At 34.4% G+C, this 22,568-nt stretch overlaps 1 protein-coding gene across 4 annotated transcripts in view; it reads right to left on the bottom strand.

Moving 5' to 3' along the window:
• The window catches only part of LOC149783716 (enteropeptidase-like), a 220,011-nt gene that overhangs the window by 27,530 nt on the left and 169,913 nt on the right, over positions 1 to 22,568 (bottom strand). For all 4 annotated transcript variants that reach the window (XM_089931966.1, XM_089931968.1, XM_089931965.1 and 1 more), the window contains exons 10-15: positions 19,841 to 20,130; positions 17,815 to 17,977; positions 14,760 to 14,935; positions 13,438 to 13,575; positions 2,565 to 2,675; positions 147 to 267 (exon numbers count right to left, since the gene is read on the bottom strand). In XM_089931966.1, coding sequence (XP_089788092.1) covers positions 147 to 267; positions 2,565 to 2,675; positions 13,438 to 13,575; positions 14,760 to 14,935; positions 17,815 to 17,977; positions 19,841 to 20,130 — 999 coding nt within the window. The remainder of the gene's footprint in view (positions 1 to 146; positions 268 to 2,564; positions 2,676 to 13,437; positions 13,576 to 14,759; positions 14,936 to 17,814; positions 17,978 to 19,840; positions 20,131 to 22,568) is intronic.

The following is a 22,568-nucleotide window of genomic DNA, read 5'->3' as shown; positions in this document are numbered from 1 at the left end:
TTTTGCGCCCTTTCTCAAATGAACAAACGTTAACAATTCTAAGACATCCGTTGACAATTTCATTGTACTAAATGAGCCCCGCTCTGTTAGATTTTGCACTATTAAACGTGACTTTTACATACTAATAGCGTTTCACGTCTACTCACCCTTTTCCACATAACGAACACAGAATGTTGGCCAGTGTGTCGTTAATGCTGTCGTAACACACTGGTAGATATGCTGATAAGTGTGAGTGGTAGATCTGTGACATGTTGTTTGCAATAATTACTACAAATGAAACAATACTCGTAAGTAATTTCTGCAGATCAATAGTTGTTATCACGTGTCTTCCTGAAAATTATTTCTCAATGTGTTTGAAATAAAGTTTTATTTGTGCATAATTCATATATTAGTAGATTAGCTTGCATGTCTAGCATTGCATATTAATACAAGCGACCACAATTCCAGATACTGAATAACTGTGATTTTCTGTTATGGCATAAAATATTTACGTCGTCTTCACATAGCTACAAATATTCGCATTAAAAATTCACATTTATTTACATTGAAGGGATTATACCAAAATCGTGCTAATAATGATTTTCTCGGTAACAAGAAAAGTTAAAACGTTTCATTAATTTGAAAATATTGAACTGCTATCTTCAAGTTACTTTAAACTTCAAACAGGTCATTTACGTATAAATATTAACAAGTATTCAAACAATAATTGGCTGTAGATGTAATAAATAGTTTATTTGATTTGGAAGGGATGTAAAGACAAATTAGACTTGTGGATGTAACAACAAAAACAACAAAAAAAAGGTTCTACCAACTACATTTACAGTGAGAGCATAAATATGTAATTATATCTCGTTTTTCCATATACTCATATCTGATCCAACATATTATAAATTGCAATGATCTCTTCTTATATACATTACAGCATATAGCCATATCTGATGTGAATGTTATACAATGCAAATATTTGTTGTATTACACATTAGAACGAATAATCATATAGCATCAATAACATTAGAAAATTTAATTTTATATCATCAGATTACAAATTGTCAACTCAATGTGCACAATGCAGATTATAATTATATATCATTATACACATAGGCACATGGCGTATCCTTCGCAAGGTAAACTAATATCATATTAGAATTTCTCCAACGAAGAAAACTCAGTCTAACAACAGAAAGGAATCTGTCATTTAATTGTTTTGATTTTAAAACCAACGATTACATGTGTCACGTGTATTGTAGTGCTATATGAATGGGTCCAAATTATTTACATACACTACAACTTCCTTTGCAAGACGTATTGTGCTGTGTTTACTGCATACCTTGCGAGGCCTGCCTGCAGGTTAGATCTATTTCGTCTATTAACAACACGTTATGCCTCACATTAATGATGCTTCACTTTTTTAAATTAATTAAGTGCGAGTTCGTTATAACCTTATGGCAATGTGAATTGTCAATAAATATAGCCAATGTTTTTCTTTTAGTAAGAGTAACACTGGTTTTTCGTTGCTTGTCCTCGGGATCAACAGATTGCGTTGTCACTATGCATGTGAGTAATTCCCAAACTTTAATGAAGACAGTCGACATTTGAACTATTTGCGCAGAAACAAATCGTTCTTTTTTCGTGACAATCGATTAAAAAATTTCAAATAAAGAACCTCTGAAAGAATCATTGAAAAAAGTGGTCATAACTAGGTGACATAATGAAATGCATACAACCAGATATATCCGTGTTATATTAATATAAAGTTTCATGTCACAACTTACTGGCATACAGTAATCTTTGGCAAAGTAATGATCCGAATTCGAGTCTACACAATCAGATTTGGTAGGGAGGGTATTATGCAAAACTCATATATAAGTTATGTTATAGAGTGCCTGAAATTAAGCAGATCTCTTCCATACCATGTTACTGACCATAATCGATTGATATTCATCAATGTTGTTAATTTAGTGTAGAAGAAACCAGATGTAATCAATTTATATATGAATTCCCAACTTTGCCAAAATAAAATAAAATCTGAAATTATGTTCATATAAACTGTTGTCAGAACTATGCTCAGTCAAGCGGTAAACCAACTCCAAGTGATGCCAGGGATTCCATACAATTAAACTACACTTAGAAGTCAGTGATATAGTCTACATGCCAAATTTGGCCGAAATCAAACACTCTTTGGAAAGGTAAAGTATCATATATTAACATTAAGAAGACAGACAATGTAGGAATGAGGAACAACTGCTCCAAGTGAGTACAGGTCAAGCTGGAAATTAATTTATTGCAAGGTTCGGTACTACAATGATTCACAGCAAAAAATCTTGTTACAATCGACTAGTACTCAGAATAGATATCTGCTTGAAAAACAAATTGTTAATATATGGATATATCGCTTTATGACAACACAACCTGGAATACAAGCATAATGGGTATTTTATGTTATCTCGTATAAAGCACCTTTATGACAACAACATCGTGTGTGTGTGTGACAGAGACAGAGAGAATAATACATCATGTGCAGAAAATAGAGTAGACTGGTTGTAAAATAAACAATATCGTCTAACCACAGCCATACTCATCCGAATTGTCTCCACAGTGCTGAGTGCCATCACATCGATGGGATACAGGAATACATTCATGGTTAGTGCATTCAAACTCACTGGTGGAACAGTTAGCTGAAAATATAGAATTAACTTTAATTTCACAGGAAAGGGTTGCATTGTTGATGACAAGAGAGAGAAAAAGGGTAGCAGATGCATTTGATACAAACAAAAGGATCGACCGGATATGAATTTTCCAGCTGGATTATATATGCCGGAAATTTGTTTGGAATCATAGCTTACCAATATCCCTGTGTAAGTCGTTTGCTTTCTCATTCAATTTAGCCATATAATGGTCATTACAGTTCATGAACTAACAATTGTGTCAAAGCTGTTATAAATTGTGTATCTTTATCCATAATTTATGACATATCAATATAATTGTATTATAGTCCAATGCTTTCAAAACACGTTGCTTTCTGTTAGTTTGCAAACATTCTGCTGAGCAGCTTTTAAGTATAAAGATATGTACTGATGTTTATTGTTTTAAATCGTGTTCATATATTGCGGTGTAGTGGATTTACTTAAACCAGTTTTAAAAACCATTATACTTGGTGTCTGTATGTCAAATCTCTTTAGTGGTATTTGTTTTAGGTTTTAACATATATGTAACAGCAAGCAAATGCATGACAGACAGCAGTGGTCAGTTTTATCCACTGGCCTCCAAACAGTGCTCTATGAATTACGAAATGGCAGTTATTGTAAATATACGAAGGATAGCGTTGATATACGCAGTTTATGAAGTCGCTATAAAACAAACATAATAATAAATGAGATAGTTTCATCGAACATTAATTTTCAACGCCTGGTGATTTGCAATGTTTATGTCAAACATGTCTTGGACACTGCTTTCTACCATGGTAATACTATTGGACGGATAGTCGATTGTCTGTGGCGACAGTTGATCCCAATATAAGCTGGCTTGCTGGCCAGTGAAACACGTGTACTAATCTGAAACTTGAAGTTAGTCAGTATTTGCAAACCTGAAATCACCTGTGAGAATGTGTTTTAGTCGAATTTAGGTCAATTCAATGAAGTCTTTCTTTAATAACCTTTTAAGCACTTTATCGTTTCTCTTTATCTGGTATTCTAAATGGCAGCCACGCCAATTGTGGATCAACCTAATATGCATATATAGAAAGGCAGTTTGTGTAAAGATGGCTCTTATCAAATTTAGTAAAGCACTTGTATTAGGTGGATTGTGAGAAGAAGTTGTTTAATTATTTTGTATTAATTTACAAACTGGAGTCGTGTATGATGGTGGGTTGGCATATTGCATAAACATCTGAAAACAGTTTTTTTCAATGATGATTTAAATGAATTGGACAAAATTATGTTGTGCAGTTATTGATTTAAAAAACTTTTCTAATCCCTTTCAGTGTAAATATCATTGCATGGGATCAATTTCGAATTAGTAAGGTTTGAATTAAAGTCTTTTAAATACTCTCCTTGCTTGGCTTTGGCAACTCTATTTGTGAAGTAATTGACTACAACTGTGCAGACTTGAAAGACCCCAGTGATCTGAGAAGAAAGTAATGGTATTTATAGTCTAAGTCCACTTGTGGTGTGCTAAATAATAAGAGATACGCTGTGCAATAAACATAGTAACACACACACACACACACACACACACACACACACACACACACACACATATATATATATATATATATATATATATATATATATATATATATATATATATATATATATTCGTAGATATTCTCTGGCTAGGAGAGCGATGCAATACACCATGATTTTGACAATGTATTGATTAATTTCATTATGACATTTTACAGCGTCAACTATTACAAGAACAAACGTTACTAATTTTGAAAAGGAAAGCATTTAATATCAAGAGTTTTGGGAACTTATTTCAATCATCCATTATTTGATGGTAAAGGTTGTGTTCCAAACTTTCGATTCTACTGTATAATATAATATATATATATATATATATATATATATATATATATATATATATATATATAGAGAGAGAGAGAGAGAGAGAGAGAGAGAGAGAAAGAATATATATATATATATATATATATATATATATATATATATATATATGTGTCTGTGTGTGTGTGTGTGTGTGTGTGTGTGTGTGTGTGTGTGTGTGTGTGATTTTACAATATGCAAGCTGGGTATCGCTGCTTTGTTTTCTTAATCCTTTCAAGAAAATGTCTAATCTATTTGCAATCAAGATTGTCTAACGGTTTCCGTGACAACTTATCCAACATTGAGGTCATGCTTCTTAAGATATGGTCGTAACTATATAACAAATGTTGCTACTTATTTTTGAATTTGATCAATGTATTTATCTAAAACACAAGGATATTGGTGTTGCAGATAAGATGGTAAGCTGGGTATTAATAAAGTATGTTGATATTTGACGTATAATTTGTTTTCATTTCAGATCAACATTAATTGTGACTCGTAAGTATGTTTTGATTGAGGTTTTCCAAAGAAGACATTTCGAAAGAATATGGCATATTGATTTTATGACATTTCTTTCCTATCATGTTCACGCAGCTGTAACAATTTATTTAAACCGCAATAAGTTCAGTTTCAACTATTACGAGTAAATGCGTTTTTTTTTACTTGTGCGTTAGTGATCTTCATATGGATAATCAAGCCCTGCAACAACAGAGCCTTGGCAGAGAAAACATGTCGATAATAATCCTGAATCAAAAATTATACTGACATTTCAAGCTTTAGCACCCATTTAATGTTGAACGCTTCAATCACGCAACACGGGGCGTCCATGTCGAACCTGACACAGTAATAGTTACGTCTGATCCATTTTACCAGATGTCAGTAGTCCTTTCCATATTACCAGATTTGCAGTCATAGAATCGGTTGAGCGGTATCACTGATGATTTTACATAGTTGGGCTGACGTTTGCTAGAGATGGGAGCGTAACTGATTTTAGTGGTGCTTGAGTCTCTAATAGTGGTGGTTCGTCTCGACTTGATTACACCACCAACAATCCTAGATTTTCTAACCGACCCGCAGCTGCGTTTTTGATCTTATCAAACACCAATTTCGTGATCGGTGCATATGTCAAGTAAGTGGGTATTCTGGAGTTAACAATAAGCACGAGCCTTACAAGTCCACTGCCTTTATATTATGTAGGTCTCTCTCTAATGTACAGTTGTACCGTGAGAGTCTCCCCACCTAGGTTCAGCAGCTGCCTGGCCTGGTTCATAGTGGTAACACAAAGGTTAGTTAACCGGGGATTGCTACATGATTCATACAAATCACGATGGTAATTGAGATCAGATTACCTTAGAACACATTTAGGTCGAATTCAGATGGTATCCCCAAGAGGATATTGTTGCAGTATCTTTGAATTCGTACCTGATGATAATGGCGCCCTCAAATCAGTTTAACCTGATTCATTGCGATAAGCCTGACAATGTATATATATATATATATATATATATATATATATATATATATATATATATATATATATATATATATATATATATATATATATATATATATATTAAATAGCATGCGTACGTTTTATTTGTCCTCTGTAATCTCAGGTCAACCCAAACGTTCCCTTTGCAACTGACATATCCATGCTATGGAGATTAGATCGTTATGACAGAGCTTGGTGTCACCTGGTGTACGCGTATGAACTTCTTTGAGTCTATTACGTTCACTAACGAAATCCACATTTAAAGCAACTATTGATTAATTCAGTATCAGACACGCCCATGAGGAGTACAAAGGCAATACAGGGTACCATCTAGGCCACCCTCTGCTGAAAACACAAGCGATTTGTTCAAGTTGGATCTGAAACACGACCGCTCTCAGATATTAGCCCAACTGCGATAAACGCCCAACAACGCTAATCCGATCTGCACTGTAGGGATTGCCTCTCTGTAATCGGCGTAAGAAAGACTACTTACTATTGTGACGTCACTCATGAGATTATAATCATTGAATTGCCGCTCGGGATTGTACCTGCAACGACAAGCAACAACACATTGATTTCATCAAACACGTAAAACGCTTGAGGTCTCATTATCGATGTTATATACATCATTGGCGTCTTCAATGAAACGTCACCGAGTCAATCATTTTATTGATGAGCAACTGCTGCTAACTTTGATGAATCATCATTTGTGAATTATAACGTTGCCAGCGTAAACCGAAACCATCCATATGATCATTTCCTACCTGTCCATAAGTGCAACAATAAATACACTCATACATTTACCATGGACTTCTTCAGGATAATAACAATAACCTCATGCAGGCTCCTGAGTTGACTTGTATTTTCTTCTCTTAACACTTAGCCAATTGCTTACTAAACCTCTTGACATGTACTCACCCAAGGCAAATATAAGATGGGCCCTTTTGGAAAAAATCTTGTAAATTAAGTTTACATATTTGATGTAATACTCTGGGAAACGACGCAGTAAATGCTACAATATTCGTTTGAATAGTTTGGCGATTAAGGTCAAGAAATCGTCCAATCTGTGCTATATCTGATCTGCGCTTGGGTAAATGCGTGATCCTTCAAGAAGACCCTGGGCCTTCAACATATTCTGGGCGTTGTTAAATTCTCGCAATCTGAGCTGGAAACCGTTCAATGGTTCGGACTATAACTAACCGTCGATCCCGATTCATCTTTCTTTCTCACCATCGTGGTATTGGGCAACTTTCATTATTACTTACTTGGTTTGGTTTTGACCAGAGCTGCACATTTTTGTACAAGGCCAGCTCTAACGTTTTCATTGAATCCTGTCGTGAATGAACATAGTTTAATCATTAGCGGATAATGATGACCTATTTGACGAATGAAGCGCTTCAGTAAAATCATTGAGTACATCATGACATGGTTAGGCATACACAAGGTGCAAGTACATATACACAATCCCACGTTAATCATCTCGCTAATCAGATTAAATAATATCTGAGTTTTCTCAGATCGATCTGGGCAAATTAACGGCGCGCGATTCGAGTTTGAAACATGCCACTGTGCTTGGGTGGTTTAGGTTTTGCAAGCGCAGACAAATCAATGGTGGTGATAGCAATTTCACTTATTTATTTTCGTCATGCCATGTTAAATGTCAATTGTTGGATAATACGATTATACCTTGATATTCTGAACGACGTCGCTCAAATTCTTGTACCACAAATCTAGCTGTAGATCCAATACGCAGTGGTAGAGACGGAATATCTAGACCTTGTGCAAGATGTTGAGCTAAGAAGTTAATGTTCCTGAACGGGCCCACTGGAAACAGCGGGTTTAAACTTGGCGGAGGTGACGTCGCTGCTGTAAACAAAGGTACCGTGGCCCTATAATCCTATTTAAAAGTATATTCGTGAATACAATTACTGTGCGTCTTGAATACAGCTGGATACACAACTTGATTCTAACAACCGACAACCGTGTGTTTCCGACATGATCTCGCATCCTAAACACAAAGTGATAAATGTGTGCCTCAACATTATTGGGGATCTTGTGTTTCTTCTGCATAATCGTGTACGGCGATGTACATATACATACAAATGAATCATTGCAGATAATGCTAGTATATACAATGATACGGAACCGCAGATGTCTAAAGAAACAAAAAGTGTATCAGATACACTCAAAACGTATTTATACACGTCCACTGAACCAGTGTGGTCCATCGATGCATTTACAATCTCAGACCAGACTTATACTTGGAAGGAACCATTACGTTACATTTGGCAAGACAATGTCTTCGCACGGAAACGCCTACGAATTGGGTGTTTATACAATAGCAGTTTCAAGTGCTATCCACATGCAAACATCAAAGTTCGTATTAGGATATGCGTGTATCCGCAAGAGAAACTAGTGATTTCACAAAGGAAAAACCATCGTTTGATGTAAAGCGGGAAAAAGCTTACTTTAGTGCAACAACGCAGAAGCATCTAATGTCTTTATACCCGACCAAATTTGCTGTGTATGCGAATTAAATTCATTGCTGCACACATTCCACAGGCATATCGTGCCGATGGGTTCTTTTTGGATACTTATACATGTCACGATTTTTTTTGCCAGTTTAATGTTTATGCCAGATGCAGCCTCACTTAGACTTCGACAGACTTATTGATTTTACTAAACAGTGGATCATCTATCGCATGCATCAACAGGCGGATTTATCGAGCAGGAGTAGCGTTGACTTGCCCATATACAACCGTTGTGGGAACAACTTTTCACAAGCCGATGCTGCACAAAATCAGTGAGCAGTTCCAATCGGAACTTGGTTTATTACAACAGTGTGTCGCATGCCATTTCTGTTGAAACAAAAACCAGTGCGCTGGCTCGAGAAATCAAACACCCATGATTGTACCAAGAATGCCTCAAGGACATCCGCGAGCAGCAACACATAATTATATTCGACAAAGGTACATCAATGAAACGAAGAAGAAACAATGCTTTCATATGCGTAGTCGTTGGCAAATATAACTTTGCAAGACATCGAGGAAGGGAAGTCTTTGATCGATGTAAATTGAGCTTCAGCATACGTTTTCCATCTGCTCATGTATTCTTCAGGAGACAACCATTTGGGAGTGAGTAAGGTAGACGCTCCATAGTTGGCAATGCCGTCCCGGTAAGTGATTGCTAAGAATCATTGCCAAGGTTATCTAGACTGGAAGCAAAGAGATAGTCAAAGATCTGCAGCTCAGGAGGCCTAAACGTTGCAAATGTTTCCTATTTTGCTGATGATTATTTTTATTGGCTCCATCGATGCTTCTGCGACTCTTAGCATCATCAAGTGACCCTCGTACCCACGCAGGTTATGAAGGATCACAGGGATTTATGTTTGACATTGGTAAATTCACAACTGTAGATTAAGTCGCTGCGTTTGGCGTCTATATACGGCCACATAAAACTCGCCAATGTCATCGTTGGTGATAGTCAAGTTTGTGGGCATGCTGATGTGTTGCATCTAGTCATAACCTCGTGTCATAAGCTCATCAATTTACTACCCATGATAAATCATTAGAGGCTCATTTTCTCTGTTATATCTAACAAAAATATAAAAGGTCCATCATGTAACACGTGCTGCTACGTGTGCGGTATTTGAACCGAACCACTTTTGATTCCACGGGAATATTCAAAACGTGCGGAATTTCCATGCTCTGTTGTAGAGCAATTTCCATGCTATGGCATGATAGCGAACGTTTTAGCTGATTTCCACCAAAATACATGCCATAATCCGGGAGTAATAGTTAGATGCTATATACATATAACATCTGAGTAGAAATTGTTACTCTTCTACTTGCTGTGCCGGTATACCATTAGTATAAAATAGTTTAGCTCTGCGCAAATATATCACGACTCTTGACCTTGCAACAATAAAAAACTATTTTAATGTACACTTCTCACGGTGGAGAGTCCAATCGGTTGCTGGCCTTTATCTCAAATAAATAAATTTACCACGGTGTCAGGCTTAAGTGGTTCAAAGTAGCTGATGTAGTTAATTTTTTAATTCTGTGGACCTAACAAACTGATTTTCGCGGAAACATTTTTTTATTTTAGGTCGCCTTTATTATTGCCTGTGGGACACATAGAGGAAAGGAGTGCCCATTCAGAAAATATATTGTCAAAATACACGTAGAATACAAGCTGTTGTTTGGGGATAATCAACCCGCGTAAAGCCTTTAACATGTACATCTGATCTTCGACACATCAGTCCAAATGATTTTTATTCTCTCAAGCATACTTTCAAAACTTTATCAATTTCATTATTGATGTTCCCTGAGTCTTTGTGGTTTAAGATTAAAAATGCATTGCAATGAATCAACAGGCGACCAATTTTTAATGTATAATAATTAAAAGTGTTAAGCGAAATAATTTACTGCAAATGGTAAACAATATTCGTATTAATGGTAGAGTTGCCTAGACGCTGTAATTTAGTTTTCTGAACACATATAGAATATTCACAGGGTTTTACCCTGACTCGTATTTGTATCGTGAAAATTATCAGATAATCTTGCTAATAACCACGTCATTTATATAACAAAGATCCGGAAACATGCAATTGTCATAATTTTAGATAGCATAAGTGATGATAATAAATGCGATACTGCAGTGATGCGCTTGTTCTCGTTAATCCTTATATAACTACAGCCAGCTTGACTAGCGTAGAACACTTAAAACGATACGGTGCTCATATTTAGAATAGCAGCTCTATTGAATCCTAATATTTAAACTACGTCTGCTTTTGTCATACCGCAGGTAATCATTTTCCCATGCTGCCATGTGAGTTGCGTTAGCTGATTCACGGTCGTTATGCTCACGTAGGGATCAATCAATGTTTGATTGATACATTTTGTAACTTTGTTTACTTTACAATGGTCAGAAACTGCAATCAAATCACTCCTGGCTGTATCCTTTTTCTCCAGGGCTTTGACTTCGTCACTTGTTTCTACAATCCTAGGTTTGTTCAGTCTTCCATTGCGCAATAATACTCGGAAACAAATCATATTCCTCATTTGATGCAAGGTTGAACAAACAGACACACTTTCACACACACACACACACACACAAGAAACTGACAACGATCAGTGCAAAACTAGTATCTAACTAAATATATTGACCACTGTGTTAGTAACAGGTAAATTAATGCATATAGACATATGCTCGAAACCAACCGATAAACACCAGTATCTACTCCCAACCAGCTGTCATCCAAAACACTGCATTAGGAACATCATATAAAGCCAGGAGGTGAGGAGAAGCAGAAGACGCAGACTGTGCTCCGACGATGAAACATTCCTAAAAAGGTCTGAAGAGCTATATAAACATTTAATTTACCGAGGTTACGACAAAGACCTGATTATGGATGCAACCCAAAGGGCTAAACATACAAAACACGATGACCTACTAAAATATGGAAAGAAGGAAAAGGCTGATAGGATACCATTTATCCTGACCTACCATCCAGACAAACTCAAAGAGGTAAAATCATCAGGAAACATTGACCTATCGTGGAATCGTCGGACGTACTAAAGCTACTCCTCCCGAACAAACCTATAGTAGCCTACCGGAGACCAAAAACAAGGAACCTCAAGGACATCCTAGTCAGGGCAAAGCTAACGCCAATCACTAATCAAGCCTACCATAGTCAAGCTGGCCCCTGTGGCGATAAAAGGTACAAAACCTGTCAACATATGATAGAGACCAGGACATTTTCTAGCGGAGTGACGAGTGAAAATCTAAATATATATGGTCCAAACAAAACGTGCAAAACAGAGAATGTAATGTATCTCATCAGCTGTACGACTTGTAGCCTTCAGTATGTCGGAAAAACTGAAATGCGCCACAAAAGGATCATCCTACATAGATCTTATTGGATGACAGAGAAGCTGTACAGAAGCCCGGTCGCAGAACACTTATCATCTCCTTTTCAGTGATATAACTCTTATAGCAATTGCTCACAAACCCGACTGGAGTTCCGAAACCAAGAAAGAAAAGGAATCTTATAGATATGCCGCCTTAGAACATTGAAATCAAGCGGTTTAAACCAAGAAGTCTAGAAAAAGTCAGCTATGCACTAATAAAATTATATTTTGCAGCCGACACATTTGTTAAAATAATTCTCTAAATTTGTTTAATAACCTATGATTACTACTATTACAATGAAATATCCGGGATATAATTTGCATGTACATAAATCTATTTAAAACAACACATGTCGTTACGGTTCATCAATTTCATTGCCAATAAAAGTATTTTTCAGCATCTGCAACAAGTTGAAATAAACCAGTTGAAACATAATACATTTAAAGGTTTTATTCCTGTAGGAAAAGGCATGAAAAGTTTCGCCAACACAACGGTTTTTGTGTTTTATTTGTTTGTCTTGTATATGTTTTGTATTTGCCTTTGAAATAGACTCATTGAGAGTCGAAAACGCTTAGGCTAGATAGATACTAGTTCGTTGTCAGTTTATTGCATTTATCTTAATCAATCCCTCACACACGTGATCCCTTGCTGGATCCGGTGCGCTTGAAAGGACTGTTATTCGCCACATTAGTTATATTATATTATACACACACACACAGACACACACACACACACACACATATATATATATATATATATATATATATATATATATATATATATATATATATATATATATATATCAGCTCAAATGACCGTTACCAAGTGCAAGATCGTTTTGAATCCGACAAGAATTTTTACTCATATATGCTACAGTGTCAAACGTGGTGGGTGATTTTAAATTTTGGCAAGAGTTTTTCTTCATAGTTTTGGCAACACATTATGAGAAATTCACCAGTTACTGCGATTGTATGTAGTAGTTGAAAGTCTAGTGTGAATGAAACGCTTGTATACATTCTTAAAGTATATTTCTAACTTAATTGCTCATTACTACATTTGCTATCACTGGTGAAATTTTCATATCGATTACTTCACTCTCTGACATCAACATGGAGTTTGTTTGCAAAATATCACATAATGACTGTTCACTCTTTTTCTCACGAGATTGACATGGTTTTCGTTTTTGAGTTTCAGACATAATTTTCAAGGGAATTAAGTTGACAAGATATTCAGGATACTTGATTGAGACATCATTGAAAATTCGTTAGACCCTGTTGACAAATCTTTCACTAAGCAAAAAAAATGATTTAATATTTTGTAATGTTAGAAACATTCAATTGTACGGTCAATATGATATCCGTACTACATATACTCGCAAATTCTTTCCTAAAATAGAATAGTTAATCTCTGAACATTTCACCGTTATTATATATATATATATATATATATATATATATATATATATATATATATATATATATATATATATACCGCAATTCAGTTCATCTGTGTCCCCTGGGCAGTCATGAATCCCGTCACATAAGTATTGGTATGATATGCACTTTGAAATGGAAGGATAGGTGGAATTAGTGTAGTTCAAAGGGCATATCCTTTCACCCGAGAAACATTCTGAAATAAAATAGTCGAGACTGTTTAAACGGCTTATTCACTTGTGTACTGAAATGAATGGCTATTCACTAATTCACAACCAATATGTTGTGCTTGTTAAAAAGCATATCTTCCATGCTTCAACATCTAACCCGGGGTATCGGAGGATAAGGACTTATTGGAAGCAAATTTCGGTCAGTTAAAACTGCTTTAACACTAGGACTTTGGGATTTGAGTTAGATTGATATACGCCAAGTCAAACAAAAGTTACCACAAAATAAGCAGAATTGAGTGTAGCGATATTTGAGCTCTCCACAGATATTGCTCTGTGTGATATTGCACAATAACACAAAGTAAAAATGTTATAATATTCTAATGTAAATGAGATTGTAACTAAATATTAGAAATGCTGTAGTCCATGTTCATTCCCGAACAATGTATACAGCCTTTATATGTGCACTTAATTGCTGAGTAAATCTAAAGTATGCCCCATGAATATAACTATTGAACAAAACATACATGATTGTTTCAATGTGTTTACGTTTAGCAGGATACCATTAACGCAAAATGACTACAAGAACTGTATGGAGTAATAAAGTATTAAAAATAGCATAGCATTAATGAGAAATGTATAAAACAATAAAATGTATAGCATTAAAAATTAATTATTCAGAGGCTGCTGGGTTAGTCCCATTTTCATTCAAAATTAATTATCTTCAAATTCAGACACCTTAATATTTTTCAATATATATATATATATATATATATATATATATATATATATATATATATATATATATATATATATATATATATAAGCCTAGTCTGGTACAACACGCACATTAATATCCCATGTTTATTGCCGAAAATTATGCTCTTATCAACATAAGCATAGGGTCAAATTTGCCTTTGCATAATGCATCCACAGATCTGGAAATATTTCACTGGCGTAAAAGCAAAAGTAAAACTAACAGATCAGACCCAGATATGCTTGTAAATTATATAAAATAATATAACCTATCATATTTGCTTGAAATCGTTAGAAAATTCAAAAACATGGTAGACTGAGACAGAAGAGCTAGGGTCACGCTATTTCCAGTTGTGTTCGTAATATGACCAATAACTTGTTCGTCTTTATGAAAAGATCCAATATTAAGACAACTGTTAAACATAAATTACCTGAACATGGTGTGCATGATTCTTACCATCATTACTACAAATAGCAGCCTGGTAGTAGTAGCAAGAGCTGGTATTTTCATTGGTCTGTGTTAAGTACATGCTACAGTCGGAGATATCAGCACTGTAAGAGCTACAAGATATTTCAAAGGCATGCTGTACAGGCTGGTGCCATGAATTGACAAATGTACCCTGGTATCTTCCACTGAAAATGGATTGTTACTTTGTTATTAATATTATTATTAGTAGTAGTAGTAGTATTGTAATTCGTTATCAGTGTTAGTATTAGTGTTAATATTATTTCGTTCCTATAAATAGAAGCAAGTGACTCATACTAATGGAAATGAATTGTAACTGTAAAAATGCCTATGTTTCATATATGAACATAAGTGCAGATACGTTTTATTATCGAATACAGCGTGACTTTATCGGAGCCGATTACAAAAAGTGACTTTTATTCATTCACCGACACTGAGAAAGGAGCCTATACCATTCCTTGTCATGTCTTTGGCCATATTCATAGTACCTATAGTGATAAATGTCTATAGCAAGACCATTCAGATGAGTCTTGTCAGGAGTATGCATATTTTGCGGACGAACTCTTTACTTGAAGAGGCGTATGCAAAAATGAAGAATTTTTTTGTCATATGTCCGTACGATAATATGGGATTGTTTTAGATACTAAGTGTGACAGTTACTTATTTGTGTTCTAGAAAATCAGAATTTTGGCACATAATGCCTTGCTATCAAATAGTCTGTTTTAGGTTAGAGATTGCATAGCTGAACAGACATGATGAATTCAGTTATTGTTGTACGCATTGAATTTATAATCAAGTGCGATTATTCTTTTCGTAGACAAATCTTCTACAACCTTAGTAATACCAATAATGATTCAATCAAATTGTTCTAATAAAAAAAAAACATTTAACAAAGTATGCTTATGAGCACGCACGCGTAATGTATATTGCTGTATTTTCACTTAAGGGTGTATCATGTATAGCATAGCTTAGTTATTGCACTTTTTATCTGTCACTGCAAGGAGTCGAATTCCATCGGGTTGTGTAACAAGGATATTAGGCATAATGGTTTCACTGATTAGAGTGAAAATACTTTTTAACTCATGGTGATAGTACAAAGGTTATATACCTCCCTGTCTGTCTGCGGGGGTGTCCTTTCCGATTAATCCTTTCGTGGACAAATTTATGTACAAATGGCATTGTTTTAATAATGATCTCACGCAGTCTTTCTCATTAAAGACTAAATGAACGTACAACAAAGTCAGTTCAATATTCACCCATAATTAATGGATAACACTGTATTTGCATTAATAAATATGTATGATCTCTTACACAAATGTGATTTTGCATGCATATCTTAGTTCTTACAGGGAGTAGTCGAATGTTATGTAACTTGCATACTAGGTTAATTATTACTTTGCTTCGATGGACGATGCTGATTAAACCAGTTTGAGAAGCTTACAAAATGTACAAAGTAGGCATGATCTTGTAGGATTCTGCATCATGTTTGATAGAACGAATCTTACAAGGGCTTTCCATAAGTATTTATTGGGAGTTTTGGATCAGAAGTAGTTGCATTCAACGTGAATATTATCTATATCTACAGAAGTTGGACCCTAAAAACCAATGCAATTAAATGTTTGACAATCTAATTTAACATTATACTTTGTTTTGAATAACATTCTGATTATTTAGTTGACATATCCATTTATCAATCGTATAGGCTGATGATATATATGCATTGATCATATCTAATGACAAACAATGTCATATTTGATTATTTGTTGAAAATTCATGTTTTGGTATTATCTTTTGAGGAGCCATATCATTTTGATATATTCATTGTTAAACTGTGTTTTTGTATTCTAGGCTATGGATATATGTTTTATTAGTCTAGTGTATGCAATTGAGACGTACAAGTAGCTTTTTCCAAATTACATGACCTTTGAAAATTTGTCTGCAATTGCTCACCTAACATTTACCTATCAGCCAAAGCAATGTAAACTGAGCAGTATATCTGGGTCAGGTAGAATGATTTTCGGTTGCGATTACTTACAAAAATAATTATTACATATGTAAAAAGTATTTAATAAATACAAAAAATTACAATATTTCTCTCGTTGGTTTTATAGTTCGATTCATACTTGATATCGCCTCATCATTATTTGTTCTATATTGAAATGCTCCAATGCCAGGATGCTATGAAACAAAATTATGTTCAGCCATATTTTCAGATTAAGTAGCGTAAATGTTTCACCTAAGTTCATTTTGCCATAATAGAATGCTTTCTGTAAACTATATCATCAGTTTCAAGAACGAGATTATTTCTAAGACGATTTTTATAAAATTTAGTAATGGTGGTCATATTTGATGGTGGACAGGCAACATTTATACAAATGTGAAGAGACCTTATGTCATCGCCATAAGTCAGTATATCTTGAACTCTTTTGAGAATTGTTCATAATTGTTGATATTTTGATTAACGTTACTTAAATGTTTTCATATGTTAGTTGCTCTTATCATTATTGATGTTAGATTGACATACTTTATATACATATGAAAGCCCTCTGTCCCAGATAAGGTAAAATGTGCCCACTTTCTGACATGCAGTTTGCAAGAAGTAAGTGTTTAAATGTTTGTTTTCTTTGGTAAAGTGGCCATGTGTCATGGTGGATTATCATCACTGAACAAATTTGAAAAACCGTTCTGGCACAGTGTTTTCTTTTAAATTTGGCTGTATACTTTAGGAAGGTTGCCATGCTGGATGACGAATGTCATCTGTTGAATAATAATAAGGGCTTACCTGAATGATCGCTGTAAATTCGTATGAAAGTGGTTTTAGTTTTTGAATTTTGAGTTTTTGAATTTTTTATTTCATTTTGTTAACGAATGATGCACAATGGAAAATTCACGAGGGATTATGTGCCATACGGTATGTTCTCTGGCTATACCCAAATGGCTCAAACATCGTAAATGTGCAAATATGCTGTACTTCAGTCCATGTCCATCTCAACACAATGTTGACGTAACTTTAATTCCCTTTGAATGGTGACAATGACATTCTTACGTGTAACCAACATGTTTACAAGTGAGCTGAACAATGCTGATGTTGCCTGCCGTCAGACTGTATTTGGACATGCACACTGGCCTCCAAAGACCCTGATAGAAAATAGCAATACTGCCATATGAACCATCTCCATTGATTAGCTTGACCTGATAGTCTGGTTTACCTGTTTAATTGATTAAAAGAAATGCATAAATCAGCACCTTAATTTCACTGTGTGACAGAATTCTCGTGCAAGTTCATGAACTCCAAGGTCACTCGACAAAAGATAAATATGGAATGTTCAAAGCTTTTTAAAATTCTGATTGAAACAGCCACAATATTATTCCGCACCAAACGAACACTGGCTAACACATTCAATATCCACCCAAACGTTTAATAGGCCTATATCAAGACAATGGTGGAAAATAGCTGACCCTGGACATTTTAACGGGTCTCAATGACCGTAAGGAATTGGTGTCAAACAAAACTTGCAATGCATAAACCATCATTTTCTTATTAGACATATCACGACTGTGGTTATGGATTATAGACCCCACATTTTATATCATGTTTGTGTAGACCACCATTAGAAAGCATACTACATGGCATCGCCAAGTGCCTTACTCTTGAACTAATAACAAGTAGCAAAATACATTAGTTGAAACAATAATGGCTTTGAAATAAGGACAACAAAGCCAATAGATCTCACTTATATATTAAATTTAACCTGCCTACAAACGTCCTTTGCATTAGATGGCATAAACTTGGGGCTTTTATGCATATAATAGTATTCTTCATTCATTTGCTGTCTTCTTGACCCGCGACCTTTTCATCCAAAATAGTGGGGCTTTTTCTTACCCTTTGTGCATTCTTTCAGCAAATTTAGGCGAGTTAAGTGGCCTAGTACTAATGATGTTGTATATAAACAATGCTTCCTCTAGTCTGTCAAATCAGATTGACTTTTGATAGTTAAACTCCAAATCAAAGGTTTCTGCCAAATGTGGTAGCCATACACCATGGAAAACGTGAAGTAAAGTACAAAATGAAACCTGTAAGAGACACATGGATGGATAGACATTGTAACTGAAACTGTTTAATTTCTTGTTATTTTATATAATTAAAACCTCATTAACGTCCTGTCCATGTACTTCATGATAAGCGATTTGCAAATAAAATGTCCCAAAAAGATCAGATATAACAGGAACTCCATGGACACTTTTGACGTTTGGTTGCATTGTTACCCAGATCACTGAAGCGACATTATCAACTACATTATATATAATCTCCATAACCAGTTATATCATTCAAAGCCACCTGATTATGCAAATGCCAATGCACAATAACGTTATAATAGGATAAAACATTAATGCATTAGACAACAAAATTAAGGCAATTCCATAATAAAAGATGAAACAATACAAGATAAAACAAATAACTTAACGTTTAATACAATGACAGACGTCAATCACGCCAATTTAATGGGATACCTGAACTTACCTGTACTACATAGGGTTTGATTGTTTATAGATCATTATATTAATTAACCACTTTAAGAGCCATCTTAACAGAACATGGCAAAACAACAATGTATAATGAGCATCAATGATATCATTTTGCTTATTATTAACCAAATTAAGGAATGTCTTTCAATTTAATATCAGGTTATCGGACTCACATGATTGTTCAAAATAAAAGCACAATAGCTTAGCATGTACAGAAACAATTATTTGTATTTTCTTTATTTACAATTTATAGAACAACACACTTTCGTATACTCATTTGCAGTTCTTTGTACAGGTTAACTACTAACCTTTTTATGAATGTTGCATGTACTCATTAATTCATACAAAATATGCATCCGTCGTATATTACTTATCCAGGTTTATTATTTTCACTTGTCAACAAAACTAGAACTTGCAAAAATGTGTTATATATATATATATATATATATATATATATATATATATATATATATATATATATATATATATATATATATATATAGTTAGTTAGTTAGAAAGAGAAAGAGGAAAAATAAATAACTCACTAATGCAATTTTCTTCATCGGAACCATCTATACAGTCATTACTACCATCACACTGCATGTAGACTGATATGCAAACTCGGGTTGTATTACACTGGAAGGTGTCAGGACCACAGTATGGGTTGGCAGGACAAGGGCTATGGATGACAGACACATCATCAAGGGCCACAACTCCAGGCCATACTGTTGTAGAAGTAATGGTCTTTGCTACGAAGATGACCTCTGCAAATCCTGACTGAACAGGTACCCAGCCCTTCAACCAGTCACTGACAGTTCTGTTTATGTGGTCATACCTAGTTTGTAAATAATACATGTAATACATGTAACCAGCTATCGACAGTTACTTTCATGTGGTCATACATACTGTTTGTAATAACTATCATATTTTAACGAGATAGTAACAGTTATGTTCATCAAGTCATACATATTGATTGCAAAATCTGATATTAATGTTTGAAAGAAGGTGAAATAATATCTTAGTATGTAAATCATGTTTAACGTATTGAAATCAATGGAATTTGAACGTAATTTCATGGTAGCTGAGGAGGAAATACTATTTCTTTTTTTTTGTTGTTGCGGTTAACTCCAGTTCAAATAAATATTTGCCAACATTGTCACCATAATAAGTGTTAAACAATGGTATAAAAAAGCTGACAAAATTATATTTAGAATACAAAGATCTCCAATTACTGATAAGCCAAATCAACAATGTGTTATAAAACTATGGTATCACAAGGTCTCTTATAGGTAATTTGGCCTTCTTGTAATGATTTTATCTGGAGTCAACAAGTGAATTGATTTTGTTTTGCAAGAATCAAAACTGCATGATGCAAAACTCGTGCTGATAAATCCATATTTATAAATGTATTGCTCCCCAATCCCTCCTTTACCCAGGGATGGTCATACATTATTTATTTTTGATTATAAATAGGCACTGATGTTGAGAAGTAATTAGAATTATCCTATCCATTAGGACACAAAAGTCAAATATCGAATAACTCAATAAGTGAAAAAAAGCAAACATTAAACTGTGCCTTAATTCTTCTGGAACCATCTTGATGGCTCAAATGCAAACAAACCTGCACCAGTTGGGATAAGTGTGTTGATCCTGGTAACTTGTTAATTATGTTTATTTCATCTCATCCCCTGTTTTGAGTTTTGTTTGCAGGGTAATACAACTTCATTCATATTTAGTCGATGTACTTTACAGCAGCTCCGAATGCGATATATATTTAATCCACAGTAAATATATACAAGTGTGCACCGGGTATCATGTGACCTTGCCTGCATCAAATTTCCAATTAAAGAGAAGACGGGAATCTGTTCTGGCTTTGCAAATCACATATAAGTTCCTTATCTCTATTTTGTTGACTACAAATGGTAGATTTAATGAGTATTGGCCTCACATCATAATGCTGTATGAGACTGCGCAAAAAACTATTTATTGAAACTCTTAATGAACTATGGACAAAATGTATTGAAATGAAGCATTCTTCGTTTCATGCACACTGATGAATTAGTCTGCTGAAATATTGTTAGACTGAATACCATGTATATACAATGCTTGACTTCGATGCAATGTTTATACAGCGTTACGCTGATTATAATGTTACAGCATCAGATTTAAATGTAACAGCAGAATTAACATCAAAATAATCAGATTGAAGAAAATATATAATATTTAATAATTGTTTAATTTTATTGAAATGTATTGTTGTTGGATTTTCTTGAAATATTAGCATATGGCTCCTAATAACATAATTTACATCATACTTGTATTGATTTAAATATATTATATGCATATTTTAATACACTAAAATTAGTAAAGTATTGGGTCATTGACTTTTTGTCACCGTCAGATTTAATTTCGTAAAGATCAATGAGATTTATGGATTTTATACTGAAGTCAACACGTTTCTGAATCAATTCTGGTATGTGCACAGCATTGTATCAAGTTCGCAAATTAAAATTAGCCAGATAATCTCTATGTATTAGATGCAATGATGGTTTACTGTTAATGAACTGCATATAAGACACCATAATATTTAATTTATATTCTTTTCAGAAACAAATAATGCAACAAGGTTTATAAATAATTTCAATCATTATCTTGCAAAAGCTGGAAAGTGACGGAAACAATTAAAGTTGTTTCATTTGTATAATTTTAAGTAAAATCACGTAACAGAGCTTCTGCCATTTTGTCTTGCTTTGATGGAACAAAAATTGAATATATTGAAGCTTGTTCTGAACGATCAGGCCTGTATGGAATGTTCTTCTAATAGCGACCAACTTTGCCATTAGTTAATTTATTTAAATGTGTTATGTTTACAATACGAATCAAAATTTAATTGGCTTTAGTGATGAATCTTTTTATGATGCGAATATAGGTATGGTTAAAACACAACAGTAAATAAAGATTAAATTTATTTCCTGTATTTTAGCACTTTAGTCAGGCACTATAACAGCATGGTTGACCTTAGATATTACTGACCAATGGGTAACAATGGCTTTGGTATTTGCTCATGGTGTTCAGTCTTGATCGAAAATTACTGCGCACAGACCATTCTTTTTATTCCTTAAACTAACATGACCATGCCTTTTGCGTTGTCGACCCCAAAGTGTATATGTCATTGTCTTACTCTACGTGCAAGGAACTTACACTTACTCTTCCTCTGAGTCACAATAACATGAATTGTCTTTCCATAAATGAAAGTCTTCCATGCACTTTGGT

This window comes from Sinohyriopsis cumingii, chromosome 14 (assembly GCF_028554795.1).
Source record: "Sinohyriopsis cumingii isolate HCF-2022 chromosome 14, ASM2855479v2, whole genome shotgun sequence".
Lineage (NCBI taxonomy): Eukaryota > Metazoa > Mollusca > Bivalvia > Unionida > Unionidae > Sinohyriopsis > Sinohyriopsis cumingii.
Note: the sequence above shows the minus strand (reverse complement) of the source record. Positions and strands in the feature narration are given on the sequence as shown.